This window comes from Ailuropoda melanoleuca, chromosome 12 (genome assembly GCF_002007445.2).
Source record: "Ailuropoda melanoleuca isolate Jingjing chromosome 12, ASM200744v2, whole genome shotgun sequence".
Lineage (NCBI taxonomy): Eukaryota > Metazoa > Chordata > Mammalia > Carnivora > Ursidae > Ailuropoda > Ailuropoda melanoleuca.
The window spans coordinates 39,125,021-39,152,288 of NC_048229.1; the positions used below are offsets into that span (position 1 = coordinate 39,125,021).

The 27,268-nt window shown below is 38.1% G+C and overlaps 1 protein-coding gene across 1 annotated transcript in view; it reads right to left on the minus strand.

The window, feature by feature from the left end:
• The window catches only part of LOC105234797 (zinc finger protein 82 homolog), a 71,024-nt gene that overhangs the window by 37,811 nt on the left and 5,945 nt on the right, over positions 1 to 27,268 (minus strand). Inside the window, exons 2-5 of the mRNA XM_034639018.1 lie at positions 17,643 to 17,710; positions 14,297 to 14,423; positions 13,908 to 14,006; positions 593 to 1,613 (exon numbers count right to left, since the gene is read on the minus strand). Coding sequence (XP_034494909.1) covers positions 593 to 1,613; positions 13,908 to 14,006; positions 14,297 to 14,423; positions 17,643 to 17,651 — 1,256 coding nt within the window. The 5' untranslated portion in view covers positions 17,652 to 17,710. The remainder of the gene's footprint in view (positions 1 to 592; positions 1,614 to 13,907; positions 14,007 to 14,296; positions 14,424 to 17,642; positions 17,711 to 27,268) is intronic.

Below are 27,268 nucleotides of genomic sequence, written 5' to 3' on the forward strand. Positions count from 1 at the left end.
ATAAGGAAACACCAGGAAGTTATGAAAGGATCTCTGTTTACTGTGTGGAAAGTTGTTCATCGATGTTTTTAAAAGAAAGCCTAAGTTTTGTAAATAACAAAAAGAATAAGCCATCTTTGAATAAAGAGGTCACTTCTTTCAGGTCTTAAAGGCATTTTATAAACCGTGATGTAAAGGGATGGACTTTACAGTCACATAAATTTAAGATGGGTTAAATTATTAATATAGCAACTATAGATCAGTTGGGGGGAAAATGAAAATTAGGAATATATTTCACATGAATTCTGAGGTTTAAAATAAGGTGAAAAAGGTGTCAAAAGTGCTATGATTTTCAGTATTTGCTAGCTTGAATTATCTAATGTCAAAAGAAATATATGGCCTTATTAAAGGGCTTCCAAAATATATTCTACTCATAGGGTGTTTCTCCTACATGATTTTTCTCAGGTTGAATAAGCTAGAGTCAACAAATAAGATGTTTCTACATTATTCTATTTAAAGGGTTTATTATCAAGATAAATTCTCTAATGTTGAATAGTTTTGAGCTGTAATTAAAAGCCTTCCTACAGATTTCATACATTCTATCATTTATCACCAGTATAAATTTTGATGTTGAATAAGTTGTGAGCCATAATTAAAGGTCTTTCCACATTCCCTATATTCATAGGGTTTCTCACCACTATGAATTCTATGATGACTAATAAGTTGTGAACTCTGTGAATAGGCTTTCCCACATATCTTACATTCATAGGGCTTCTCACCAGTATGAATTCTCTGATGTCGAGTAAGGTCTGAACCAGAACGAAAAGCCTTTTCACATTCCTTACATTCGTAGGGTTTCTCACCTGTATGAATTCTCTGATGTTTAATAAGTTGTGAGCTCTGACTAAAGGCATTGCCACATTCCTTACATTCATACGGTTTCTCCCCTGTATGAATTCTCTGATGCTGAGTAAAGTTTGAGCCACTACTAAAAGCCTTCCCACATTCTTTACATTCATAGGGCTTTTCACCAGTGTGAATTCTCTGATGCCGAGTGAAGTTTGAGCCACTACTAAAGGCCTTCCCACATTCCTTACATTCATAGGGTTTCTCACCAGTGTGAATTCTGTGATGTCGAGTAAGGTCTGAACCACAAATAAATGTTTTCCCACATTCCTTACATTCAAAGGGCTTCTTGCCAGTATGAATTTTCTGATGATGACTGAGTCTTGAGGGATGTCTAAAGGCCTTTCCACATTCCTTACATTCATAGGGTTTCTCAATGGGATGAATTATCTGATGTGTAGTAAGTTGTGAGTCAGGTCTAAAGGCTTTCCTATATTCCTTAGTTGCACAGTATTTCTCTTTATTATTAATGATTTGCTGTAATGTAAAGGGGGGATGCTGACTGAAAGTGGGCATGCCTTCATGAGCGAATATCAGTTGACTGAAGTGTCCCTCCTGAGAGCCATGTTGTTTCTCAAACTGGCCATTACATTCCCAATCATCTCTGAAACTAGAGCACTGAAGGTCATGTCTTGTAAGTCTTTCCATTATCTCCCACTGCGCTGACTCTATTTCATAAATTTCCTTCTTCAGAAATAATTTCTTGGTCTCACATCTTGATTCCAGGACTGAAAGAAAATATGAAAGTAATCACTCACATTTTTCTTGTTTGGGAGAAATAAAACTTCAATTAAAATGGAAGAATTAAACTGAACTTTAAAAAAATAGACAAGAAAAGAGAGAGGACAGATCATATAGTAAGATGAGGGCAGTAAGTATGCCATTGGTTTCCAAACATTGCTATTGATCAGAATTACTTAGAGGAACTTGCTGAACATAAAGGTGATTCAAGTCTTATCTCCCTTGTTACAGAGTGAGTCTAATCATAAATACATATATAAAATCTCTCAGCATATGCACACACAGCTATAAGAGCATCCCACAAATGAACTGTAAAATAAGGGAAATGATCATACCTACTTAATAGAGTTATTATGAGGATTAAATGAATATGTCTAAGAAAAAATTCCCAGGGGTTGGCAAACTATGGCCTGCAACACTGCAATAATTTTTGTAAGTAAAGATTTATTGGAAGACAGCTACGCTTATTTGTTTACATATTGTCTATGACTGCTTTTAAGCTATAATGGCAGAAGTGAGTAGTTGCAACAGAGACCACGTTGACTGCAAACTTAAAATATTTATGATCTGGCTCTTGAGGAAAATGTTGCCAGCCCCTGGTTAGATATATGTTGTCCATTACAGTAACCGTGAGCATATGTGTGTATTTAAATTTAACGTAATTAAAATTAAATAAAAATTCAAATTTAACTCCTCAGTGGCACTATCCACATTTCCAGTGGCTGATTGTGGCTAATGACTACCATGTTGGAAATGACAAACACAGGACATTTCCATCACCACTGGAAGTTCTACTGGATTGCACTGGTCTAGATTCTGCAACTGGAGGCCTAGGGTCTCTTTAACAAATGATAAGGAAATACAGGGTGGCAATCCAAATGGGAGAATGAATGAATCTAGTATGAGTGGTAGATAGCAAGGGTTCTTTTGCAGCTAAATATGGAATGTGTTTGGGGTTTGATGAAAATACTTTTTGGTTTGGAATTCTGTGATGCTAATCTCAGGAGAAGAGAAGAGGACTTATCAAGTACATAAGCACTATGATAGTGATGACCAACTAAAAGGAAGGGCATTTGTAGATTTAAAGAGAAGGAAGAGAATATAAAGACAGTGTTCTACTACTGAAAATTCAGTTACCAGATTCAGTCATGAATTTTGAACTCACACTCAAGTTAATTACAAGCTTTGTTTTCTTGACCAAAGTAGTTCATTTTTCTGAGTCCTCAATTCTCTTGTTATACAACACAAGTAATAACTCTTATAATCATTGTGAGGATTGTGAATAATATATAAAAAGTATTTGGCATAAGTATTTAGTATTTGAGAGATAATACAAAAGAATCTCTATACAAAAATGGAGTAATGGGCAAGTGAAGTGTTTTGAAGACTACACTATGGACCCAGTGGGAAGGCCTAAAACCAAAAAAGTGAAAATCATTCAAGTACCATCGTCTCTCTCTCTCGTACAATTATTCAGCAAATACCACCTAATCTTGCTCCTAAATATATCTTGAAACTCTTCCTCCTATTTTCAGTACAATATCTAATACATTTCTTGAACTATCAGGACAGCCTCTTTCTTTCTAGTTTTCCCACTTGAGGTTTGCAATCTTGAATCCACCCCTTATGATATTTCTCTTACAATAAAAGCCGAACTGCTGAACATGGTTTACAAAGCTCTGAATGACCTAGTTGTTGCCTGCCTCTTCAAACAAATCTCAAGCTATGCTCCCTTTTGGTTGCTAAGCCCCATCCATGCTGGCCCTATTTTGCAGTTCTTCAAATGCTCCCAGTTTTTAAGTCTTTCTTTAGGGTCTTTCCAGGAATTTTTCTTTATGTCTCATAAATTCCCCCCCTCCCCACTCTCTGCCTTGATAACTACTGCCCATTTTCCAAATCTCTAAAGGTCATACTTTTTGAGGCCTTCCCTGACTCCATGACCAAATTATACCCTCCTTGTAATGACACTTTTAGCACTCTGTTCTCTTCCTTATCAGGATTTTCACAATTTGTAATTATATATTTATTTAGGTTCACTTAATATCTTTTTCCCTGAATAGGTGTTAGGTCTTTGTGTTTATTTCATTTTAAAAGTAAATGTCTGTTGTCTTCATCAATGTGTATCCAGCTCTAAGCACAGTATCTGGTACATACTGGAAGATTAACAAATATTTATTAACTGACTCGATTAGCAAGTATTTGAATATATACTCAATAAAAGATGTCTTAAAAAATTCCTCTAGAAAAAAGGACACACTCTTTTCAAATCCCACACAGTGAATATATACATTTATTACTGTTCCTTCAAGAAGTCCCACTAAAGTGATAATAATGAGATTAAATGAAAGAAACTCCATGAGGACAAAGAATAGGAGACAAAAGAGCAGCAACAAAATTTTGGAAGCTAGAGTAGAGGTAATGGTAATAAATAATGTGTCAACCATAAACACACTGAAACCTAGGTTGCAGATTGGTCCTACTGTACAATCCAGTTATTTACAAGAACTGCAGTCAACAGGTAGCTTTGAAAGTAGGGTGCATGAGGGGCTGCAAAAAGGAAGATTAATAGAAAATCTGTAACAAACAGAGAGACCTCAGATTCTCAAATCTACTCCATACAGTAGGCTGATTCCCAAGCCTGATATTCTCAGTAAACTTTTAGAATCTGGCAGCCAACCTCATTTTATTGATTCCCAGAAAGAAAGAAGAGGATTCCATTCTGGAGAAAACCAGCCCAAGAGAAAAGACCTGGTAAGTGGTGTCAGCCAATGAACTGTTCTAGGCAGATCACTCTACAGTGACTACTACCAATAAATCTACACATCCTCAGATACAAACGAGCTCAGACCAGCTTTTTACTACCACAGTTTTATATGAGCAGATAGCCTGAGTCACTAGCAATTTGAGGAAAATCTTAAACATGAAAGATTAAAATCAATAAAGAAAAAAACTCAGGAAAGAGAGATAATGGAGAAAAATTTTAAAATTCAGAAAAAGAATGCTTCTAAAAACATAACAATTTCATAAGAGAATAATGTCAGAAAAAAATATTCAAAGAACAATATCCTTTACAAAAATTAATGCGATTTAGAACTTAATAAAATCTCACAGAACATACAAAAAATATGAAAAATAGAAAAAAAAAGAAACTCTAGAGCTAAGACAAGAAATTCAAGATCTGAATTCTGAGTGCTCAATCATTTAAAAAATTTAATTAGCCCATACTGTATGTCAGACACGGTGCCAGGCACTGGAAATAAAAAGTGAACATTCAAAGTTTGAAATACAGAGAACAGAGAAGATAATGGGGAATAAATAATCAAGAAAATAATATGAGAAAATCTCAGAGATTTTGTTTCCAGAATGAAATGTCTCAGTGAGTGTCCAAATGAAAGAATAAAATCGACATCATGATATCTCAACTTGGAATATTAGAACATTATAAATTATAGAATAAATTCTAAAAGTTTCCAAAGAGATTAAACAGGTCACATAAAAGAATTAAGAACCTGAATGTGTTTTGGATTTCTCAATGACACTAGATGCTAAATTTTATAAATCCATGGAGCAATGCCATCAAAATTTTGAAGTTAAGTTTTTCAACCTAAAATTACATCTCCTGTCAAATGTCAATTAAAAATGAGGGTGAAATGAAAACATTTTCAGACATATAAGGATTCATAAAATACACTTTCTATTTACTTTTCTTGGATACTTTCCTTGGTTGCTTTTGGAACATGTGCCTCAGAATAATGAAGGAATACACCAAGAAAGAGGAACGCAAGAGATCCAAGAATCAAGGTGTATAAATGTATCAGAGGCATCCAAATACAGAAGCGAATCAATTGGATGATAATGAAGAGAAATTCTAAAATGATATCTATGTAACAGTCTCAGTTGGGACAGAAGAACAGAGGGTTAAAGGAGAAATGTTTCTTAAAAAATAAACCAGTTACCTGATGTGTCTGAAAAGAGATTAATCAGAGATACTGAGAAAACTAAGCAATTCTCAGTTAAAACAAGGATTAATTGCATGGAAAAGAACAAGTCATACAAGAAGTGAAATGTGACTACAGAGCTCCGCAATGAAAGACGTTTACATAGTCATTAATGAACTGAATAATAATTTAATTTAAAAATCATGATATTTGGAGGATAAAGGAAGAAGGTGTATGCTAAATCTTCAAATTCCACAGTGAAAAGTCAATTATCACTAAAACTAGAATTCATGAAAAAAAATTCTGAGAGAAAGGATACAAATGGTGACAAAAAAGTAGTAGGAGTCATGGGGAGGGAAAATGATTTAGGAAATAAAATAAATGTCAAGTATGAGTTCTGGATGATGCAATGATACAGATCTAACAGTGAAACAAATTTCCAGGGTTGAACAAAATGCTCAGTAATCACAGAGCTCCTCTCTGTGTTGAGCAGAATTTATGAAGAGTTTCAACCAGATACTTCTTGGTAGAATTTCTGAGGTTCAAAGAAGAGAACTCCATAGAAGTAAAAACCTGATGAATCAGGTTGTATCCAACTCATGCATTTGTGTTTGATGTTACCCCAACAGTTCTCTAAAGTTTTGAATTAGTTATCAGCCTTGAGATATCAGATTTAATATGAAAATCTGGATTTCTGACTTTCTTGAAAGACAACATCATTTGGAAGCACTGGGCCTGCATTCTCATATGACAGCTGTCTTCTAGATGTAACAAGTGCTTACTCCTTTAAGATGGTATAAATTTTCTCTCATTAGCCAGTCTCCCCACTACTGCCTGGTCCCACAGGGACCATTAGGTGAGTCTCAGTTGCCATTTATCTTTAGAGTATTGCTTTTCTTAATTTCACCTTCCTGAAAGATTTTTGCTGGATTTGAAATTCTGGGTTAACAGTTCTTAAGCACAATAAAATATTCCTCTTTCTTCTGGCCTCCATGGTTTACAAAGAGAAAGAGAAATCCAGTCATTCAAATAATTGCTTCCCTATAATTAATGCATTATTTTTTCTATGGTTCTCTCATTACTTTTTGGTCATCCATTTTCAGCAATTTGATTATGATGTGTCTGATATAGATTTCTTTGTTTCTCTTCTTTGGGTGGTTGAGCTTCTTGAATTGGTATATCTTTTACCAAATTTGGTAAGCCATTATTTCTTCAAATACTTTTTTCAGTCCTGAACTTTGTCCTTCTCGGACTTCAATGACAAATGTTAAACCTCTGTTGTCTCACATGTCCCTGAGACAAGTTTTCGATATTTATTCTCTCCATTATTTATGTGAACAAATTTTTTAAGATTTTATTTATTTGTCAGAGAGAGAGAGAGAGCACAAGCAGGGGGAGCAGCAGGGAGAGGGAGAAGCAGGCTCCCTGCTGAGCAAGGAGCCCAATGCCAGACTTGATCCCAGGACCCCAGGATCATGACCTGAGCTGAAGGCAGACACTTAACTGAGTCACCCAGGTGTCCCTGAACTAATTTCTTTTGACTTACCTTCAAGTTCAGTAACTTCTCCATTATCTCCATTCTACTGAGTTTATCCAGTGAGTTTTAAAAATTTTGGCCACTGTATTTTTCAGTTCTAAAATTTCCATGTTTCTTTTTATATCTTCTATATTTTAATTGGATTTTTTACGGAGTTTATGGGTTCTGTGTATATATTTTAGGTATTACCCCCTTATCAGATATATGATCTACAAACATTTTGTCCCATTCTGTAGGTTGCCTTTTCATTTTGTTGACAGTTTCCTTTGTTGTGCAGAAGATTTTGGGCTTGGGGCGCCTGGGTGGCACAGCGGTTAAGCGTCTGCCTTCGGCCCAGGGCGTGATTCCGGCATTGTGGGATCGAGCCCCACGTCGGGCTCTTCTGCTATGAGCCTGCTTCTTCCTCGCCCACTCCCCCTGCTTGTGTTCTCTCTCGCTGGCTGTCTCTATCTCTGTCAAATAAATAAAAATAAAAAATCTTTAAAAAAAAAAAAAAGATTTTGGGCTTGATGTAGTCCCACTTGTTTATTTTTGCTTTTGTTGTCTTTGCTTTTGTTGTTAAATTCAAAAAAATCATCACCAAGACTGATATCAAGGATCTAGGAGCTTACCGCCTACATCTCCTTCTACGAGTTTTGTGGTTTCAAGTCTTATGTTCAGGTCCTTAATCCATTTTGAGCTGATTTTTGTGTATGGTGTAAGACAGAGGTCTAGTTTCATTCTTTTGCATGTGGCTGTCCAGTTTTCTCAACATCATTTATTGAAGAGACTGTCCTTTTCCACTGTATATACTTGGCTCCTTTGTCATAAATCAATTAACCATATATATGTGTTGGCTTATTTCTGGGCTATTTGGTTCCATCGATTGATGTTTCTGTTTTTATGCCAATACCATACTGTTTTGAGTATGATAGCTTTTAATATAGTCTGAACTCAGGAAGTGTGATGCCTCCAGCCTTGTTCTTTCTCAAGATTGTTTTGGTTATTTGGTTCTTTTGTGGTTCCACACGACTCTGTAATTGTTCTATTTCTCTGAAAATTGCCATTGGAATTTTGATAGAGATTTCATTGAATCTGTAACTTGCTTTGGGTAGTATGGACATTTTAACAACATTCTTTGAATCCATGAACACAAATATCTATTTATTTGTGTCTTTTCAATTTCTTTCATCAGTGTCTTATAGTTTTCAGGGTACAGGTCTTTCACCTCTTTGGTTAAATTTATTCCTAGGTGTTTTATTCTTTTTGAGTAATTGTAAATGGGATTATCTTAATTTATTTCTGAGTGTTGATTATTAGCACATAGAAATGTAACTAATTTTTGTATATTGATTTTGTATCCTGGGCCTTCACTGAATTCATTTATTAATTTTAACAGTTTTTTTGGTGGAGTCTTTAGCATTTTCTATATAAATATCATGTTATTTGCAAATAGAGAAAGTTTTACTTCTTCCTTTCTAATTTGGATGCCTTTTCTTTCTCTTTCTTGCCTAATTATTCTAAGACTTCTGGTACTATGTTAATAAAAGTGGTGAGAGTAGGCATCCTTATCTTATTCCTGATCTTAGAAGAAAAGCTTTAAGTTGAGTATGTTAGCTGTGGGCTTGTCACATATGGCCTTTATTATGTTGAGATACATTCCCTCTATACCACTTTGTTGAGAGTTTTATTCATGGATGCATGTTGAAAAAAATTTGTTTTTAAGAGAGAGAGCAGGGTAAGGGGAGAGAGAGAGAATCTTAAGCAGGCTCCACACTTAGAAGGGAGCCAGATGCAGGGCTCAATCTCACAGCTCTGAGATCATGACCTGGGCCAAAATCAAGAGCCAGACGCTTAAGTGACTGAGCCACTCACGTACGCCCCAAAAATTTTTTGTGAAACTTTACTTAAATTTTTAAATTTATATGGAAGACAAAGTATAACCAAACACTTCTGAAGGAAAGGGTAGAGGGTTCTGTCTTGTCAGAGATCAGGACTTTTTACAAAAGTAGGACTAATTAGGACAGGGGTAGATAAAAAGGTCAATGCAACAAGACAGACCTATATATACACAGAATTTTAATATATGCAGAAGGAACATGTGGATTGGTGGATCAGGGGCAAACACATGGACTTTTCATTCAGTGGGGAAAAGATAATTTGTTTTTATATGGGAAAAAATTACAACTGATCTCTACCTCAAACCATTCGTAAAAATCAATTTTGGTTACGTTAATAGGACTTTAATAAAGAAAGTCAAAACATAAAAATTCTTGTAAGAAAAAATAGGGGAAAATTAGGCTAGGAAAAGGTTTAAGATTCAAAGATATGGAGGTGCCTGGCTGGTTCAGTCAGTAGAGCATGTGACTGTAGATCTCAGGGATGTGAATTTGAGCTCCATGTTGGGTGTAGAGATTACTTAAAAATAAAATCTTTAAAAAAGAAAAAAAGATTAAAAAAATATGAAGCATATAGCAAAAAAAGTAGACTGTTTCATAAACTACATATAACTTAAAGAAAATAAACTATATATAACTTAACCATTAAATATATAATGTAACCATACTAACATAAAGAATTACTATCATCAAAAGATATCATAAAGTAAATAAAGAACCTACAACAGGAAAAGATGTCTATAAACATATTATTGACTAAAAATTAGTATCCACAAAATATGTAAGAAATTCCTACAATCTTAGGAAAAAGACAAATAGCCTAATATAAAAATGATCAGAATGGCATTACACAAGAGGCAATAATGGCCAAATAAGGAAAGGCAGTCATCTTTAATAGTAACCAGGAAAATTTAATCTGAAACAACGAAATAAGATTTTATACTCATTAGATTAAAAAATGAAAAAAAAATCTTTCAGTATCAATTATAGGGAAAGATAGTGATACAAACACTTGGAAAATGGTTTAGTATTACCTAGTAAAGCTGAGTAAGTATGAATGCTAAGACCCAGCAATTACATTCCTAGGTATATTTCTGAGCAAATCTCTTGCATATGCAAGTCTAGAGATTTACATGTTATTATCTTATAATTTTATGTTCATTATGTTATATATATCCTATTGTGTATACAGGTATTTTTTTTTTAAAGATTTATTTATTTATTTGAGAGAGAGAGAGTGTGTGTGGGGGGGAAAGGCGGGGGGGGGAAGGGCAGAGAGATAGGGAGAGAGAAACTTCAGCAGTCTCCTTGCTGAGCTCAGAGCCAGATGCAGGGCTTGATCCAGGACTGTGAGATCATGACCCAAGCTGAAACCAAGAGCTGGATGCCTAACTGACTGTGCCACCCAAGGGCCCCTTTTGTTTACAGTGTTATTTATTTATTTACTTACTTATTTATTAAAAATATTTTATTTATTTATTTGTCAGAGAGAGAGAGGGGGGCGAGTGCGTGCACACAAGCAGGGGGAGCAGCAGGCATAAGGAGAAGCAGGCTCCCTGCTGAGCAAGGAGCCCAATGCGGGACTCAATCCCAGGACCCCGGGATCATGACCTGAGCCAAAGGCAGATGCTTAACCAACTGAGCCACCCAGGTGTCCCTACTGTATTTTTTTTTTATAAGTAACTATACTTTTTTTTAAAATAAAAAACTTAATAGATAGGTTGAAGAGCCAAATGGTCATAGCTGAAGAATGTATTAGTGAACTGATAAAAAATAAGCTAAGGAATTCCCTGTAAAAGCAGTATCAACTGAAAAAAAAGGATAAAAAGTAATAGACACTAAGGATGATCCATATGTCCTAATGTCTAATTAGGACCCCAAATAATAGAGAATATGTTCTGTTCATGGTCTTATGGTAAGCAAAGACTTCTTAAAGAGGCCAAAAAATACAGATAATGTGATTCTGTTTATATAAGATTCAAAAACAAGCTGAGGAGGAATTTCTTACATAAGATCCAATGAGTGTGAAGCACAAAAAACTGATAAATTTGACTAAAATGAAGAACTTCTGTTCACAAAATGAAACCATAGAGCTAAAAGACATTTCAGAATGGGAGAAGATATTTACAATTTTAGAACACTGAATGTACTTATAAGCAAAATATATACAGAATCCTTACACATCATTAAGAAAAATAGAGACAATCCAACAGAAACACATTTTAAAAAGACCTGAACAGGCAATTCACTAAAGAAGAATTTCAAGAGACCCATAATGATATGAAACGTGTTAAACTCATCAGTAAAAAGGGAAATGCAAACTAAAACTACACTGAACTATGCTATACACTCACCAACTGGAAAAAATCCAAGCATGACAATACCATATGTTAGAAACCGTGCAATAATGAGAGCTCTCATATACTGCTGGTGGGATTGTAAACTAGTATAGGCATTAAAGAAAAGTTGAAAATTTGGCAGCTAAAGACATGAGTCTTATGATCCACTCACTTCTCTCCTAGTCCTAAAACACAGAAAATGTTCATAATAGCTGATTGTAATGGTTAAAAACTATAAACAACCCAAATGTCTATGAACAATAGAACTGTTAAATAAACTGTGGTATATTTATATAATGAAATGAATCAAGTCTGACTACAAGCAACACTATGTATGAATCTTAAAAGCAATATGCTCAATAAAAAAGACCTAAAAGAAAATATATAGTATGATTCCATGTACACAAAATTCAAACTCAAGTAAAATTAAACTGTATATTGTGGATGGCACTCTTAGATAGTAAAACTGTGAAAGGACACAAAGATATTATGGACACAAAGAGATCTGTGTTGGCAGTGCTGTAGTTCTTGATCTGGGTAATGGTTCCATGAAAATTCATTTCATAACTGTTGGAATGTCCACTGGCAGTTTGTTACATTATTTGTGCTAATTTCGAATAAGATAAATGACAATATAGTAACTTTGGCTAGGCGTATCTATCTCTGTAGGCATAAGTGGACAGATGGATAAAAGAAATAGAAAAAGAGGCCCTGAAATACTAACATAAATCAGAACTTACTATTGAACAGGCAGATAAAACAATGATGAATCAGCTAAATGATGACATGGTGCTAAAATGTGTGTGTGTGAGGGAGGGAGGTTAATTGATTTAGACTCTCAATTTATACCTTATTGCAAAAGAAACTTAAAATGGATTTAAATGGTATAAAACAAATTACAGAAAATCTAAAAAAACACGACAGAATAAAGTCTTACAAAATTTGTAGAGGACTGTTAATTTTCTAAAATCAGAAATCACAATAATCACTAAGGAGCTACAAAAACATTGAAAATACATATTAAAGATGCCAACACAAATTAAAATTAAAAAGTAAATGGGTAAATGGATGTTTTTATTTCATACAGTCCATAACAATTGACTGAAAAAATAAGGATAGTAATAGATGAAAAGGGTAAAATTTAGTAGTGAGCAAGTTAAAGACAATAGCACCATTAAGATGACAATGTCCACTCTCACTAGTATGCAATATAATGACATGAAAAAATCCAGTGCACCAAGAAATTGTAAAATTAGGGATGATAATGGCATTAAAGTTACATAAAGAAAAAATGTCCACATTTTTTAGAACTATATACTGAGATGATGCAAACATGAAATGACATGAAGTCTTGGATTTATGTGAAATACTTAAAATAACCAGGGTAAAGCACTGGTCTCCTGGCTGCTCCTTGAACACAGCCAATGCACACCTGCTTCAGGGCCCTTGGATATCTGGCTTCCTCCCTCTGGACTGTTCTTCCTTCCGGTAACCACACACAATGATTTACTGCTGTACTTCTTCAAGTTTCTGCTGAAATGTCACCTAATTGGAAAAGTTTCTCTTACCCCAGCCTATAAAATAGCATTCTCTGTCCCCTTTCTCTATTTTGTTTTTCTTTTTAGCACTTACTATTACATGATAGATATTCATTTATTTTTGTATCTCTTTCCACATTGGAGGGTAGGCTCTGGGAATAGAGATTTTGCATGTTCTGTTCACTGCTATAACATCGGTGTTGAGAATAGTGCTGGGCAAACAACAGGTCCTCAATAAACATATACTGAATGAATGAATGCACTGTTCTGTTTAAACTCCTTCATATCAATTCTGTTTATCATTGCCAGCTCTAAGTTTTCAATGGAGGCACAGAGCCTTTATTTCCAACATCCTACCTAAAGTTAATGACATGCACACTCAAATCTCCCTCTATGACATTTATACAGATTAATTTCTCTTCTATATCCTAATCCCTCATTTTTTCTGCTCCCTACTTTAACCTCTCTTATGATGGTTCTACTTATAGAAGTTATATATAGACGTGTTCTAGTACCCCATTAAGCTATACATTTTGAAATTGCTTATTTCTTTAACCTCTGTAGTATCTATCAGAGTACCATACACATTTGAAAATCAGTAAATGTTTGTTGTAAGTATGAATGAAGCAATGGCTAAATGCGCTACTTTATCTAAAAAACTCTAAAGAATATAAGCCTTTGGCAATACAGAATAAAAACACATTTCAGAAGACAGTGGTGCTTTTTTAAGATTAAATACAAAAGAGGATGAGAAGTGATGAGGAATTAGATCCAAAATATGGATAGAAAGGAATATCATTAGGGTAGAGGAGGTCACTGGCAGGTTAGAACTAGGCAAGAAGAAGAGGAATTGGAAAGAAGTATAAGAGGAGAAAAGCAGGTAGAGTGTGTTATGTAAGGGGAAAATGTAAGGTCATTTGAAAGCTCATGCTGAAAAGGCTTACTTGTGTACAAGGGGCCTAAAGCTTTTAAGGGGAGATTCCCAGATAGCACCTCAAAGGTGCAGTCTTTCCACTGACCAACTGGCTCATTACCTGCCAAGCCACACTTACCTGGCCAATGGTCTCTTGTTAGTTCTCTGTCAACCAACCAGGGCTCCTTCCCCTGCTCCAAGAAGGAGATCACATCTGGTTTAGAAACAGAATGTCCTGCTTACAAAAGAAGTAACGAGATAAGTTTATGATGAGAATATCCCAGGATTCAAATTTAGTTCCTTCATTAAGAAGAGTCAAAGAAAGGTATATCAGATTTATGAAACATAACAGAGGACTTGAAACTTCACCCATGACTAACGCAGCTTCTTTTTTCTAATGCTACAACATTAAAAACATTCCTCTGAGCAGAGGATGTAGAAATACCTGCTTGAAAGGTGGGTATTTCACATGGGAGAAAGTAACCTCCTAAGGGCAGAATCTGAATTATTATGGACAGACATCCTTACCCATTGAAACCAGGTGGCTGTAATTCTCCAACATCACATCTCTGTATAAATCTCTCTGATCATCATTCAGGCATTCCCACTCCTCCTCAGAGAAGTCTATGGACACATCACTGAACATCACTGACTCCTGGAACAACAACCACATAGATGACTTGATTAATAAAAAGAAGTGTTTTTTTTGTGAAGGAAAGAGAAAAGAAAAGAACAAAGGTAGAAGTGAAAAACAGCAAGCATGTAGAGTGGGGCTGGATGTTTGGGACGCACATGGAGGACTGTAAACATATAAGCCGGACCGAATCTTGTGTTTCCACGTTCATTGTTTCCCCCAGATGAAACTGGGAAGGTACAAAATCCTGCTAAGAGGGGTATCCCAATTAAATGAAATAGTATATACAAATGGCTAGCATAATACTTGCCATACAATAAGTCATCAACACATGTGAGCCTCTTTCTCTCTCTTCTTTTCCCAAATAGCTAAGAGTAAAATTTCTGAATAAGGGATAAAGAGAAGACATTAAAAGTACCCAGAGAGCAGATCATATAAAAGACATCAAGAGTCAGAGGGGCAGGGGCGCCTGGGTGGCACAGCGGTTAAGCGTCTGCCTTCGGCTCAGGGCGTGATCCCGGCGTTATGGGATCGAGCCCCACATCAGGCTCCTCCGCTATGAGCCTGCTTCTTCCTCTCCCACTCCCCCTGCTTGTGTTCCCTCTCTCTCTGGCTGTCTCTATCTCTGTCAAATAAATAAATAAAATCTTTTAAAAAAAAAAAAAAGAGGGGCAATGAGGTTCTCAAGAGCACTACTAAAAACAAGAAATGATAAGAACAATTCTTCAATATACTGATGGAGAAAAGAAATTCTGATCTAGATTCCATAACAAACTATCATTCTGTTGTGATAGTTGAAAAAAGACATTTCTAGACATAAAAGGACTCCAGCACAATTTCTTAGGAAATTACCAGAAGATGTGCTCCACCAAAATGGAGTATTCAAGAAATAGCTGAATTAACACAGGAGAACAGTGAAGGAAAATCTCAGGTAAACAAAAAAGGGAAGGTCTTGGGAAAGCTACACAGCAGACCCAGAAAGTAACCAGACCAGGTGGGAGTAGGAAAAAGAGAAAAGGGCATGGCAGTCTCCACACTCAAAACGAACTATGTGTCTGACCACTAAGCAAATGGGAGGAAAAAGGCAATTAACCCCAGGAAAAATGAAAGGTTGTAACAGAACAGAGGTATGAGCTGGCTTAGCAGTGAGCAATATTTGCAGTCATAATATTCTGTACACTACTAATTCAATAAAAAATTGTAATATAATTAATAACAGAATCAGAGGAAATGAAGAGTGCAATACAAGAGTACAATGTCCCTTCCACTCTGTAGTAAGTCAAGAGAGTAAAACGGATTCATCAAAAGATAGTAATTAAACCACATTCAACAGAGTTGAGTCATGTTTTAGGAGTGGGACCAGTGATGGGGCAAGATTGAAATAGCACTACTTCACTTGTAAAATGACTTTAAATTCAAGACTGATCCTTTCTCATGTCATACTATTATGTAATGAGTTAATTCCTTGTTCCAACAAATTCTTTTCATAAGCATATTTTTTTAACAACAACATACGGATATAAAACAAGTTTTCCTTGGTTTTCAGACACTGAGGTTGAAGGTGATATTTAAAGAGCTCCTCAGTATTGGCCCAATCTTACTTATAACTACCCATTGCTCAACTGTAAATTCCCTTTGTTCCTGTGCTATATAGGAAAGTGATGGAAGATGATCCAGATTCACACAATAGCATTACTGAAGTCTATTTATCATGGATGATCTGGTGAGCTGTCAGAGCTTTCTACTAACCAGGAGTCATATCCCCAAATCGGAAAGGCTCATACGCCAGGAGATCTTTCCATGTATTAAGACTGATATCAAGCAAAACCATTCCACATATTTTCTTCTTTGAAAACCTAGGTCTGTGATAATCAGGGCTTTTCCCTAAGAGGTGCCCCTAATTACTTATTCCATCCCATCAAATCACTGTCCAAGCAAATTAGATTCATTAACAAATGGGGAATGCATTTCTGTTCTATCAAGATTTCTGGCAGAAGTCTAAGACAGAAGATGCTGAAGGACTTACTAAATGAGTTTGTAAACAATGCTTAAACAAATAGGGAACTGGGGAGGGCCTTGGGGTTGTTTATGAAGAAATGGGGGTCAGGTTCCTGAATGGGAACCATGTTAACCAGGGTAAAGTTTTTTTTCGAAACCTGGTCTCAGACCATTTTTACATTATGTAATTAACAATCTGTAGGAACAAATAAGGATTCTTGATGGAATCCATAAGCAATTTTCTGCTGGATTTTAATCTGATTAAGACCTCTTCAGAGAGGGGCGCCTGGGTGGCTCAATCGTTAAGCGTCTGCCTTCGGCTCAGGGCGTGATCCCGGCGTTCTGGGATCGAGCCCCGCATCAGGCTCCTCTGATGGGAGCCTGCTTCTTCTTCTCCTACTCCCCCTGCTTGTGTTCCCTCTCTCGCTGGCTGTCTCTCTCTCTGTCAAATAAATAAATAATATCTTAAAAAAAAAAAAAAGACCTCTTCAGAGAGACTTGTCATCTAACCACGTGGCCCTGTGTTACCTGTAAGAGTGTAAACATTTTTAACCAGACTTTATTACTTTTTTCCAAGAATGGTGATAGAAGCACTTCTTTTTTCTGTATTTCCACCAAGAGAGACATTTTTTTTTTTTAAAGATTTTATTTATTTATTTGACAGAGATAGAGACAGCCAGCGAGAGAGGGAACACAAGCAGGGGGAGTGGGAGAGGAAGAAGCCGGCTCATAGCAGAGGAGCCTGATGTGGGGCTCGATCCCACAACGCCAGGATCACGCCCTGAGCCGAAGGCAGGCGCTTAACCGCTGTGCCACCCAGGCGCCCCAAGAGAGACATTTTTTTAATTGACTTACTGAAGACCTTTTTCTTTAGAGCAAAAGGGTAAGAGAACTTTGAGACTGACATTGCTTTTAACTAAAATGGCTGAAAGTTGTTGTTGTTTTTAAAGATTTTATTTATTTATTTGACAGAGAGAGACAGAGAGAGAGGGAACACAAGCAACGGGAGTCTGAGAGGGAGAAGCAGGCTTCCCGCCGAGCAGGGAGCCCAATGCAGGGCTCGATCCCAGGACCCTGGGATCATGACCTGAGTCGAAGGCAGACGCTTAATGGCTGAGCCACCCAGGCACCCCATTGTTGTTGTTTTTTAAACACTAAAAATATCATGATGAGGAAAGCAAATGTTTACATGTACTAGGGGTAAAAATGATTCTATTTGAGCAAAAGAAAACGGCATCTCACCTGAGTCATGGCTTTGGTATTTGCCAAAAAAGACCAGTCCTCTGGGCACCTCTTGGAAAAGGGCAAAGCTGGGGAAGACAAAAGAAGCTCCATAAGATTCCACTTGCTTCATAGTTCCCAGAATGATCACTCCCCTCTGCTCAACCCACACAAACACTTGAGGGGTATCAGTAAGAAAAATGGGCAAATCTTTCATTATCCCCTATTCCAGAGACCTCTGTCTTTGACTGGAGTAGGATAAATTTCAACAATCTGATATGGCTTGGAGAATACAGAGTACATATACACACAAAGATACAATTTTTTTACACAAATGACAGTATATTATACACACGGTTATACATATTGCTATTTTTACTTAATGTATCGTGAACTGGATCCCAACTAGTACATACAGAGCTATGTAATTCCCTTAGCTACATTTATTTCATTAAATGGATGCACTTTATTTAACCAATCTGCTGCCGGTGACCATTTGGGTTGTTTCTTGTCTTTCACTATAACAAACAATGCTGTAATAAATAGCCTTGTATACATATCATTTTACCTTTATATGAATTCGGAATAATTCCTAAAAGTTGTTCATATACATTTTAGTTTGAATATACATTTGTCAAAACAGTTTTTAATGATCTTGGATTGTACAACCAGGTCCCAGGTCCTGAGCAGGAAACAACTGGTTGATGAACCAGATCCTCTAATCTTGCCCAGTTTGAGAAGACTTTTGGGGGGGGTTAATGAATCTTATCTTAAGAAAAGTGAAATCCAGAAAAGCAAACAAAGCAATATTACAAAAACTTTAGGAAGATATTTAAATTATGACAATAGGAAGGAATGAAAAATATAGAAATGTAAAAATGGACTAAATCCTTATCACTGATGCTTTAGAATGCTTTTAATTGTAAGAGTAGTAATAAAATTTGTAGATAATGTCATAAGATGGCGGAGGAGTAGGGGACCCCTTTTTCAGCCGGTCCCCTGAGTTGAGCTGGATAGGTACCAGACCAGCAGGAATATCCACGGAATCAGCCTGAGACGCAGGAAGATACATCTGGATCTCTACAAATGAACATCTCCAGCGCTGAGTATCGAGGTACGAAGCGGGGAGCCGTGAAACCGCGCACAGATATCGGAAGCTAAACAGAAGGGGGAGGGAGCCGCCGTGTCAGGGCGCCGGGAAGCGGTAGCCACCTACAAGGGGGAGCGGACAGACCGCGGACCCGCACGCTTGAGACAGCAGGCTGAGAAGGGAGCTCCGGGAGCGCACGCGGGACGGCTGGCGGTTGGCGGGCCACCTGCACGGGGGAGCAGGCGGACTCGCGGACGGCACCCGCGAGACAACAGACTTAGAACGCGAGCTCCAGGAGCGCGCGCGCAGGGCGGCTGGCGGGCCACCTGCACCGGGGAGCGGGCGGACCGCGGACCCGCACTCTGGAAACGGCAGACTGAGTCCGTGAGCCGGGAGCGTGCACCACCAAGCATCTCACGGAGCTCCGGAGCTCCGGTGTGCTCACTGGATCGAGGCTGAGACCGGGAGCTCCGGGAGCGTCCGCGGGGCGGCTGGCGGCTGGAGGGCCACCTGCACGGGGGAGCAGGCGGACTCGCGGTCAGCACCCGTGAGACACCAGACTGAGACGGGGAGCTCCGGGAGCCCGCGCGGGGCGGCTGGCGGCGGGCGGGGTTGGAAACACAAAGGACAGAGACGTGCCGGCCCTGGAAGTGAGGGCTGGGACGCCGGGTGTGGGGCGCACAGCCCGGGATGCTGCAGGGTTGAGCAGCACCAACAGAAACAGAGTTAAAGTGGCCAGAACATCAGTGGAGAACGATCCGCGATCCCTCTGTTCTGAGACAGAGGCTGAATTTCAGCCGCTGCTGCTCTCTCAGAAGAGGCATAGCAAACCGCCAGGGAAAGCCGCCAGAGAACAAAAGCCCGGAAATACCGGCTCACAGGGTGCCCATCCCCATCCCCCCTCGCAAGGGACACAGAGACTCTACCCAAACAGGGTTTTCTGAGTACCTGCAGGCAGGCCCCTCCCCCAGAAGGCAGGCTGAAAAATCAAGAAGCCCACAACCCGGAGCGCCTGAGTGGCGCAGTCACCAAGCACCTGTCTTCGGATTAGGGTGTGATCACAACGCTCCGTAAGGAGTCCTTCATCGGGCTTCTCCACCGGGAACCTGCTTCTTCCTCTCCCACTCCTCTGCTTGGGTTCCCTTTCTTGCTGACTGTCTCTCTCTCTCTCAAATAAATAAATAAACTCTTTAAGGAAGAAGCCCACATCCCTAAGATCTCTATAAAACAAGGGCGCACGGCCTGGGTCCCAGTCAACACTTGGGCTCTGGACAACCCTGCAATCTCTCTTCATCAGAATGACGAGAAGGAGAAGTCCCCCCCAGCAAAGAAAAGATAATGAGTCTGTGGCCTCTGCCACAGAATTGGCCTCGGCCACAGAATTAATACATATGGATGTATCCCAATTATCAGAAATGGAATTCAGAGCAACAATGGTCAAGATGATGAGTAAACTTGAAAAAAGCATCAGAGAAAGCGTTGCTGAGAATATAGAATCCCTAAGGGCAGAAATGAGAGCGAATCTGACAGAAATTAAAAATTCTATGAGCCAAATGCAGTCAAAACTAGAGGCTCTGACGGCCAGGGTCACCGAGGCAGAGGAACGCGTTAGCGAATTGGAGGATGGGTTAGTAGAAGAAAAAACGAAAATAGAAGCTGGTCTTAAAAAAATCCACGCCCACGAATGTAGATTACGGGAGATTACTGACTCTATGAAACGATCCAATGTCAGAATCATCGGCATCCCTGAAGGGGTGGAGAAAAACAGAGGTCTAGAAGAGATATTTGAACAAATTGTAGCTGAAAACTTCCCTAATCTAGCAAGGGAAACAAGCATTCGTGTCCAAGAGGCAGAGAGGACCCCATCCAAGCTCAACCAGGACAAACCTACGCCACGGCATGTCATAGTGCAATTCGCAAATATTAGATCCAAGGATACAGTATTGAAAGCGGCCAGGGCAAAGAAATTTCTCACGTACCAAGGCAAAGGTATCAGGATTACGTCAGACCTGTCTACAGAGACCTGGAATGAGAGAAAGGCTTGGGGGGGCATTTTTAAAGCTCTTTCAGAGAAAAACATGCAGCCAAGGATCCTTTATCCAGCAAAGCTGTCATTCAGAATTGATGGAGAAATAAAGACGTTCCAAAATCGCCAATCATTAACCAATTTCGTAACCACGAAACCAGCCCTACAGGAGATATTAAGGGGGGCTCTATAAAGGTAAAAAGGCCCCAAGAGTGATACAGAGCAGCAAGTCACAACCGATACAAAGACTTTAAAGAGAAATGGCATCATTAAAATCATATCTGTCAATAATCTCTATCAATCTAAATGGCTTAAACTCTCCCATAAAACGCCACAGGGTTGCAGATTGGATAAAAAGACATGACCCATCCATTTGCTGTCTACAAGAGACTCATTTTGAACCCAAAGATGCATTCAGACTTAGAGTAAGGGGATGGAGTACCATCTTCCACGCAAATGGACCTCAAAAGAAAGCTGGAGTAGCAATTCTCATATCAGATAGACTGGATTTTAAACTAGAGGCCATAGAGAGAGATACAGAAGGGCACTATATTATTCTTAAAGGAAGTATTCAACAAGTGGATATGACAATTATTAATATATATGCCCCCAACAGGGGAGCAGCAAGATACACAAGCCAACTCTTAACCAAAATAAAGAGACATATAGATAAGAACACAGTAATAGTAGGGGACCTCAACACCCCACTATCAGAAATAGACAGAACACCCTGGCAAAAACTAAGCAAAGAATCAAAGGCTTTGAATGCCATACTCGACGAGTTGGACCTCATAGATATATATAGAACACTACACCCCAGAACCAAAGAATACTCATTCTATTCAAATGCCCATGGAACATTCTCAAGAATAGATCATGCTCTGGGACACAAAACAGGTCTCAGCCAATACCAAAAGATTGAAATTATCCCCTGCATATTCTCAGACCACAACGCTCTGAAATTGGAACTCAACCACAAGGAAAAACCTGGAAGAAACTCAAACACTTGGAGGCTAAGAACCATCCTGCTCAAGAATGACTCGATAAACCAGGAAATCAAAAAACAAATTAAACAATTTATGGAGACCAACGAGAATGAATACACAACGGTCCAAAACCTATGGGATACTGCAAAGGCAGTCCTAAGGGGGAAATACATAGCCATCCAAGCCTCACTCAAAAGAATAGAAAAATCTAAAATGCAGTTTCTATATTCTCACCTCAAGAAACTGGAACAGCAACAGAGGGACAGGCCTAACCCACTGACAAGGAAGGAGTTGACCAAGATTAGAGCAGAAATCAATGAATTAGAAACCAGGAGCACAGTACAGCAGATCAACAGGACTAGAAGCTGGTTCTTTGAGAGAATCCATAAAATTGACAGACCACTGGCAAAACTTGTCCAAAAACAAAGAGAAAGGACTGAGATTATTAAAATTATGACTGAAAAGGGAGAGGTCACGACCAGCACCATTGAAATTGCAAGGATTATTAGAAACTTTTATCAACAGCTATATGCCAAAAAACTAAACAATCTGGAAGAGATGGAGGCCTTCCTGGAAACCTATAAACTACCAAGACTGAAACAGGAAGAAATAGATTTCTTAAATAGGCCAATTAACTATGAAGAAATTGAGTCAGTGATAAACAACCTTCCAAATAATAAAACTCCAGGCCCAGACGGTTTTCCTGGGGAATTCTACCAAACATTCAAAGAAGAAATAATACCTATTCTCCTAAAGCTATTTCAAAAAATAGAAACAGAAGGAAAGCTACCAAACTCATTCTATGAGGCTAATATTACCTTGATCCCCAAACCAGGCAAAGACCCCCTCAAAAAGGAGAATTACAGACCGATTTCTCTAATGAATATGGATGCCAAAATCCTCAACAAGATCCTTGCTAATAGAATCCAACAGTACATTAAAAGGATTATCCATCATGACCAAGTGGGATTCATACCTGGGATGCAAGCATGGTTCAACACTCGCAAATCAATCAATGTGATACATCATATCAACAAGAAAAGACTCAAGAACCATATGATCCTCTCAATTGATGCAGAAAAAGCATTTGACAAAATACAGCATCCTTTCCTGATTAAAACCCTTCAGAGTGTAGGAATAGAGGGTACATTTCTCAATCTCATAAAAGCCATCTATGAAAAGCCTACTGCAAGCATTATTCTCAATGGGGAAAAGCTGGAAGCCTTTCCCTTAAGATCAGGAACACGACAAGGATGCCCACTCTCGCCACTATTATTCAACATAGTACTAGAAGTCCTTGCAACAGCAATCAGAAGACAAAAAGGGATCAAAGGTATCCAAATCGGCAAAGAAGAAGTCAAACTGTCTCTCTTTGCAGATGACATGATACTCTATATGGAAAACCCAAAGGAATCCACTCCCAAACTATTAGAAGTTATAGAACAATTCAGTAAGGTGGCAGGATACAAAATCAATGCCCAGAAATCAGTTGCATTTCTATACACGAATAACGAGACTGAAGAAAGAGAAATTAGGGAATCCATCCCATTTACAATAACACCAAAAACCATACGTTACCTTGGAATTAACTTAACCAGAGACGTAAAGGACCTATATCCTAGAAACTATAGATCACTTTTGAAAGATATTGAGGAAGACATAAAAAGATGGAAAAATATTCCATGCTCATGGATTGGAAGAATTAACATAGTTAAAATGTCCATACTACCCAGAGCAATCTACACTTTCAATGCTATCCCGATCAAAATACCGAGGACATTTTTCAAAGAACTGGAACAAATAGTCCTTAAATTTGTATGGAACCAGAAAAGGCCCCGAATCTCCAAGGAACTGTTGAAAAGGAAAAACAAAGCTGGGGGCATCACAATGCCGGATTTCGAGCTGTACTACAAAGCTGTGATCACAAAGACAGCATGGTACTGGCACAAAAACAGACACATCGACCAATGGAACAGAATAGAGAACCCAGAAATGGACCCTCGGCTCTTTGGGCAACTAATCTTTGATAAAGCAGGAAAAAACATCCGGTGGAAAAAAGACAGTCTCTTCAATAAATGGTGCTGGGAAAATTGGACAGCTACATGCAAAAGAATGAAACTTGACCACTCTCTCACACCATACACAAAAATAAACTCCAAATGGATGAAAGACCTCAATGTGAGACAGGAATCCATCAAAATTCTAGAGGAGAACATAGGCAACAACTTCTATGACATCGGCCAGAGCAACCTTTTTCACGACACATCGCCAAAGGCAAGAGAAATAAAAGATAAAATGAACTTATGGGACTTTATCAGGATAAAGAGCTTCTGCACAGCCAAGGAAACAGTCAAAAAAACTAAGAGACAGCCCACGGAATGGGAGAATATATTTGCAAAGGACACCACAGATAAAGGACTGGTATCCAAGATCTACAAAGAACTTCTCAAACTCAATACACGAGAAACAAATAAACAAATCATAAAATGGGCAGAAGATATGAACAGACACTTTTCCAATGAAGACATACAAATGGCTAACAGACACATGAAAAAATGTTCAAAATCATTAGCCATCAGGGAAATTCAAATCAAAACCACACTGAGATACCACCTTACGCCAGTTAGAATGGCAAAGATAGACAAGGCAAGAAACAACAATTGTTGGAGAGGATGTGGAGAAAGGGGATCCCTCCTACATTGTTGGTGGGAATGCAAGTTGGTACAGCCACTCTGGAAAACAGTGTGGAGGTCCCTTAAAAAGTTAAAAATTGAACTACCCTATGACCCAGCCATTGCACTACTGGGTGTTTACCCCAAAGATACAGACGTAGTAAAGAGAAGGGCCATATGCACCCCAATGTTCATAGCTGCATTGTCCACAATAGCCAAATCATGGAAGGAGCCGAGATGCCCTTCAACAGATGACTGGATTAAGAAGCTGTGGTCCATATATACAATGGAATATTACTCAGCTATCAGAAAGAACGAATTCTCAACATTTGCTGCAACATGGACGGCACTGGAGGAGATAATGCTAAGTGAAATAAGTCAAGCAGAGAAAGACAATTATCATATGATTTCTCTCATCTATGGAACATAAGAACTAGGATGATCGGTAGGGGAAGAAAGGGATAAAGAAAAGGGGGGTAATCAGAAGGGGGAATGAAACATGAGAGACTATGGACTATGAGAAACAAACTGAAGACTTCAGAGGGGAGGGGGTGGGGGAATGGGATAGACTGGTGATGGGTAGTAAGGAGGGCACGTATTGCATGGTGCACTGGGTGTTATACGCAACTAATGAAGCATCAAACTTTACATCGGAATCTGGGGATGTACTGTATGGTGATTAACATAATATAATAAAAAAAAAAGAGTAGTAATAAAATTTGTAATAATTGCACATATTTTGTGTGCTTAATATGTTTAAAATGTCCAAAAGAATGTTATACTAAAATACTAATAGAAGTCTAAATTGTTTAAGGGGCATAAATGAATTTGAGATCAATGCTGAAATGTTTTAAAAAATATGGATTTTTTGTTATATATAATGTATTAGATTTAGGAATATAATAAAGAGAGCATTATAAAAGTATAAAGGTCAGTGAGCATTCCTGTACAGAGCTCCTTGATCATTAAACAATTTATCTATAATTGCATGTAGGGCACCTGGGTTGTTCAGTCAGCTAAGTATCTGCCTTTGGCTCAGGTCATGATCCCAGGATCCTGGGATTGAGTACCAAATTGGGGTCCCTGCTTGGTCGGGAATCTGCTTCTCCCTTTTGCTACCCTTCTCCCCTGCTTGTGTGTTCTCTCTCTCTCACATGCTCTCTCTCAAATAAAGAAAATCTTCAAAAAAAAATTGCATGTAAAACTGACCACCCAGGAAGTAGATTCTTGTAATCAATTATTTAATGGATACCTCTATCCCCAAGCACTCACTGCATTTCCCCAGGGATATACATGTTTCAGGAAACGAAAACCAAAGTAATCCACAAATGTCTCTTCTTTAAAATCTGAAAGCACTCCTTTAATATTTTATTATTATTTCTATTTATTAAGCTCTTAGTAATTTTTTAAAAATAAACCAACATAATCTATTACGTGCCAGGAATTGTGCTACATACTAAAGAATCAATAGTAATCCAGGAAGACTTAGAAACTGAGCTCCTTCTCCCATACTTCTCACTTTAAGTCCCCCTTTCTGATCTCTCGTAATGGCCTTTCCTTGGTTAAAGGGACATCCTCAAGTGCTGAACCTTCCAGGCAGAATGGGCAGGAAACATTCTTACTTCAATATTTCCGTGTGTTACATTCCCAACCCTCTTCATGTTTGCTCCTAGAGTATATCCTCTCTGGCTGAATTCTTGCTGTCTGGGGAATCTGCTCCTCCCTTTTAAAGCCAATGATCTCTGTGGCCAAGGCTAGTATTCTTGCAAAATAACCACACCTTGGGTATGGAGCACCACCAAAAGATACCACTACAGACAAGAGAGTTCTTTGAAATCTAGTAAATAAAATTTTTGAGAATTTTGCACTCTTCTAAACAATAAGCCAGTCTTTTGATAAAAATATAATGTCTAAATTATTTCCAACATTATCCTGAAATTTTCCTATATGCTAAGAACTGTATTTGTCTGTTAGTTAACAGAGAACTGAAAAGCACTAATTTTTCTTATATAATGAGAAGGCTAGACGTAGGTAGTGGTTGCCCTTGGCCTCCATGGTTGTTTGAGACACAATACCTATCATCCAACTAAAAATTGGTAGACATGCTTGGAGAGAAAACCAGAAAATAGAAGCAGAACTATGGACAATTCAGATATTAGAACTGGCAAACAAATAATATAAAATAGCTATAATTAAAATGTTAAAAACAACTAAAAAATATAGGCAAATGGATAAGATGAAGAAATTAAATAGAACTGAAGTCTATAGAAAAGAATCAAACAGACAACCTAGATCAGTAAATTAAGAAATTAGGAAGTTGGGGCACCTGGCTGGCTCAGGAGGAAGAGCATGTGACTCTTGATCTTGGGGTCATGAGTTTGAGCCCCACATTGGGTGTAGAGATTACTAAAAAAATAAAATAAAATAAAATAGGGATGCCTGGGTGGCTCAGTCGGTTAAGTGTCTGCCTTCAGCTCAGGTTACAATCCCAGGGTCCTGGGCTCAAGTCTTCCATCGGGCTCCTTGCTCCCTCTGCCTGCTGCTCCCCCTGCTTGTGCTCTCTCTTCCTCTCTCTCTCTGACAAATAAATAAAGAAAATCTTTTAAAAAATAATAAAATAAAATAGACTTAAAAAAAAAAGAAATTAAGAAGTCATTGTATGGTTTTAACATGAGACCAGACAAGAAGAAGATAGAACTACTGAACGCAAAGACAAGTCAAAAAAAAAAAAAAAAAACCCACATGAAATGCAGAGGAAAAACAGAACAGAAAGAACAGAAGTGAGTATAAGACAAAAGGGACATAGTCAAAAGATTTACCATATATGTAAGTGGAGCCTCTGAAGAAGAAAAAAGATTGGAGAAAAATTAATA